General features: G+C 38.8%; 1 protein-coding gene across 1 annotated transcript in view; it reads right to left on the bottom strand.

The window, feature by feature from the left end:
• The window catches only part of LOC122258225 (troponin C), a 44668-nt gene that overhangs the window by 12095 nt on the left and 27573 nt on the right, over positions 1–5000 (bottom strand). Inside the window, exon 2 of the mRNA XM_043024035.2 lies at positions 102–129. Coding sequence (XP_042879969.2) covers positions 102–129 — 28 coding nt within the window. The remainder of the gene's footprint in view (positions 1–101; positions 130–5000) is intronic.

Raw genomic sequence — 5000 nt, 5'->3', positions numbered from 1 at the left:
AATACGTGTGCATAGAGCCTGTGTATCCTATGACCACGATTCCTTGCAAGTGCAGCCCCTGCATAGGAAACTTTGCTTGTAGATGTTGAAGGAGGACTTACTGTGCATCGTTTTCTCGTCGATGTCATTCTGAAATGTAAGAAGTTTTGTTAGTTTCCATAACGGCAAATGTTGCGAACATAGCAAATGGGCACATGTTTTTGATGTGTGTGTGTGTGTTTGTGTGTGTGTGTGCGTGCGTGTGCGTGTGTGTGTGCGTGTGTGTGTGCGTGTGCGTGTGCGTGTATGTGTCTGCGTGTGCGTGTATGTATGCGTGTACGTGTATGTATGCGTGTGCTTGTGCGTTTGTGTGTGTGTGCGTGATTCCGTGGGTCCTAGTCCGCGAGAGTGGGTGTGTGTCTTTGTTTAAACACGTTATCATAAGTTATCACTTGATATTGACAGAGGTGGTATTAAAATCATATAAAGTGCGACCTATTACAACGAATAATCAATAATGCTTATTAAATCAACTACTGCGTCACACTTGACAAATCAGTCACTCTTTCCTTATACATAAAGCGCTAGAAACTAATAATAATAGTTGCTGAATTGTCTAACGATATATTCATTTCGCCTTCTTTATGTTCACGGTAATAGATGTAAACAACCATAAGCGAATAATTACATCGTATTTACGCTTACAGTTATATACGCAGTTAAATATATAAGCTGTTTTTCTATTTATTTAGATTCTCCGTGAACTGCAACGGAAAGTTTCAGAAGGAAATATCTCTCGTAATCACCTTTCGATATCCGGGAAGAGACGCTACTGTGCCTAGAAAATACTGACGTTTTTATATGTGTATGAGTGGGTTCACAGGAAGTGTTGGGAGAATGAAACCGACACAGTGACATGGGGATCGCACACAGGAAGTGATGTTTCGAGCAAGATTAATGTTGCCATGGTGTGAGTGTTACCCTGAGGCTGTTTGATTTACCATTGAGCTTGGAGACCAGCATCCCTGCCCTCACGAGCATTAATGCCACGATCGTCATGTAACATCACCAGTACCATCACCACTCACTGCCATCATTATCCGTCATCACCAACATCACTCACCACCAGCATCCCTCAACCCCCATCATCCTTTTCCCCAACCCAACCATCAACCCCTTTACCGTCACCATCATCCCAAACCCCCTGATCACCACCATCATCACCACCAGCGTCACCACCAGAGTCATCACTAGCGCCGCATCGACCACGCGTAAGAGAGCCACGCCCTCCATCGCGCCCCAGATGCACGGCGGCCTCTGCATGGTTCACGTGTCGCCGCCATGCCCCTCCAGCGGCGCCCGCAGGGAAAGGTCTGAACCGCTTATTAATCCTCAGAAATTATCCCTGTATGCGACCGACTGCGGACACGAGGGCAGCTCATTACGCCTCTTCATAAATACGTCATCACATCTATAATTGTTTGGGAAATTACAGAGAGGAAGCGCACCGTTGATGAGAGGCTGTGAGGGAGATGCGGGGAACGCGAGGAAACAGCTCTTGCGACGTTCATTCTAACCGCTATTCAGGATGGGGTGATCATGAAATAGATTACTAAACTACGCTTGAAAATTGCTATTTGCCTGCATACTTGCCGACCTCTCGTTCTCTCCATCTAAGTCTGTTAAAAGAGTGAAGAAAAAATACGATATGAACCTGATTCCCAAGTCCCTCCCTAGGGATGTTTTCTTTTTCTTTCCTTTTTCTGGACTTTTTTTATTTTTATTTATCTATTTTTTACACTTCTTCCCGTGCATCTCCCTCTGACGTCATGATGCTAAAAAAGGTCATGGGATTGCGTTTCATTACAACTTGTGTTTACTAAGAAGGCATTCATGTCACGTTTTCAGCATTGTATATCAGTGATCTTGGCGACAGTGCATCATGTTGATGGTATTTATGTATCAAGAAATACGAACAACCATCCCATGATACGTCATGTTCTTTCCTATATTACTTAATAATATACATACAGGTATAATGTCAAGTCATATGGGTTCAGTGATACCATACAAAATAAACCTTATGAGGCATATTATCTCTAATGACGATAATTATGTTGTGATCATAGCCAGTACTGTTATTTCAAAGAGCACTCGCACATAGCAATAATATCTAACTGTCAGTATAATCCAAATCACTAATATTAACAGGTATCTAATAACCTGATGATAACAGGTATTCATCTCTCTCTCTCTCTCTCTCTCTCTCTCTCTCTCTCTCTCTCTCTCTCTCTCTATATATATATATATATATATATATATATATATATATATATATATATATATATATATATATATGTATATATATATATATCTCTCTCTCTCTCTCTCTCTCTCTCTCTCTCTCTCTCTCTCTCTCTCTCTCTCTCTCTCTCTCTCTCTCTCTCTCTCTCTCTCTCTCTCTCTCTCTCTCTCTCTCTCTCTCTCTCTCTCGCTCTCTCTCTCTCTCTCTCTCTCTCGCTCTCTCTCTCTCTCTCTCTCTCTCTCTCTCTCGCTCTCTCTCTCTTTCCTTTGCATAACGTGAGGACAGTAACCTCAACCCTATTCCCTGTTGTTTGATGACATAAACGCATTACCTGCTATCTGAATATAAATCGTTTCGAGCTAAAACTGTATCCCGTTTTAGACATAATAGCTAGAGGTAATATCTCGTGTTTTGGTGTTATGATCTGAAGAGGATTCTGTATTTACTCGAAACGCTATGGTTTTATTGTCTCTTTTCTTATAGAATATGGCGTCGTGAATCCATATTGATATGAAACACTGAAGGAAGGCAGACACCCGATCAACTTTGGAAAAGACAGGCGAGGTGCAGAAATTCCGTGGTTTTCTTTTGATGGTTTTCTGTTGCTGTGTTCAGGGATACCATAGTTCGCTAGACAGAGCGAGTATGGCTGCTAAATCAAGACAAGTAACACTGGTTTGATCAACTAAACCAGAAACTTGCAATGTAAAATTGCAACAGGTTGCAATGTTCGGAGGCCAAGCGAAAACACCAACTTATTCGCGGTAATTGGGCACGTTCATAGTTGACATATAAACTTTCCTGGTGTTTATTAAAAAATTTGCTACATAGAGTTCTTGTTGTTATGGCTACAATCTCTTCCCTTTTTGTATTATGATTATACTTGTCCATGAAATCTGTTTCCCAGCCATCGCTATTTTCAATAATTATATCTCACCACATCTGGGATCTCGCAACTCTTTTGAAACATCAGTGAAGCTCTAAACTTCATTTGTTTTCTTCACATAATTAACTTTGTATTGTCGCTCATTTCTGTTTTTTGTTGTTGTTTGTTTGCAATGATGCTATGTTTAGGTTCTGATATATATATATATATATATATATATATATATATATATATATATATATATATGTGTGTGTGTGTGTGTGTGTGTGTGTGTGTGTGTGTGTGTGTGTGTGTGTGAATATTATGCAAATTTCATATATTAGTTATCATCATTATTTATCTATCTAGTGAAAATTATCATCATTATTATTATCATTATTAATGTAATTCCCCCTTTCTAGAATAAGATATATACATTCATCTGCAAATGCCCTGATAGAGGGCCAAAACTGTAGCCTTAGCTATCATGCAACCTCCATTTGTTGCTCGTCACTTCCCTTGTGGTCCTTGCTGTTCCTAGGAGTTTCCCTTTCTGCAAAAGTTCTAATGGGCATTTTATCTCTTTTTTTTCTCCTTTACTTTATTCCTATTTGCCACAATATCAAAAGAACATATAACAACCGATACATTAATGACTTTCTTTACCTTCCACACCCTAGCCAGATCGAAATTCAATGGGTTGCAACTCCCTTTTCATTTATTTCATTCTTTGCCTGAATCCCCTTTGTTCTCCTTCACTTCTCAACCAGCAGTCCATTACTATTTTGTCCACCTCCCTGTCCCATCTCTGCCTCCAAATACTCATCCTATGTTGGCTGGCGGTCGTAGGATGAAGACCTGGCTTATCCTACTTATCCTACAGGTCGAGGTGCCTTCACCTTCGGTTCGCAACCCCATTAACCCCATCATATGACTCATTATTGCCCGTCATTTCACTCATGTGAGGTGAGTGCATGGTGATCAGATCCCGAAACCACCGGTGTATATTTTTTTTCAAGTCACCATCTCTAGGGCAGTTGTCAAGCAAGGTTAAAGAGTCTCCTTTACCACTGAGGCAGGATAACTCCCGCCGGACACCGACACGATTTCGGGGAAGCTTTCAGGTACTACAGGTCGCTCAAGGGTGACCTGGACTTAGCTGTGGCAGAGGCTAACCTCACTCACCCGCGTCGAACTCCACGACCGTATGTAGTTTAGCATCAGGCCCAGAACAAATCATTTTCAATGTTATTATTATTATCATCATCATCACTATTATCATTATCATTACTATTATCATGATCATTACTATTATCATTACTATTATTATTATTATCATTATTATCATCGTCATTATCATTATCATTAGCATTATTACTATCACCATTATTATCATTAGCATTATCAATATCATTATAATTATCATTATTGTCATTATTATCATTGTAATTGTTACCATTATTTCTATTGTTGCTGATGCTATCGTTATTGTTTTATTGCAATTATCTTTATTATCATTGTTATTATTATTATCGTTATTATTATTATAGTTATTATATTTGATATTATCTGTATGATCATCATTATCATTATCATTGTTTTTGTTACTGTTATTATTATCATCAATGTCATTATTGCTGTTTTATCATCAATGATACAGCAATCATTACTATTATTGTTATTAAATATATATGTTTATCTACTTTCTTTACTACTATCTACTACCTATCTACATTCATATCAATTATGTTTACATGTATCTCTAACCTATCTTTATCCTTATTCCCTATCTTTATCCCCGTGAAATACAACCTTCAACACCGTACGATATCATCTTTACAGACATTTACA

Source organism: Penaeus japonicus, unplaced genomic scaffold (assembly GCF_977035675.1).
Source record: "Penaeus japonicus unplaced genomic scaffold, GWHDUDI00000001_assembly GWHDUDI00000016, whole genome shotgun sequence".
Lineage (NCBI taxonomy): Eukaryota > Metazoa > Arthropoda > Malacostraca > Decapoda > Penaeidae > Penaeus > Penaeus japonicus.
Note: the sequence above shows the minus strand (reverse complement) of the source record. Positions and strands in the feature narration are given on the sequence as shown.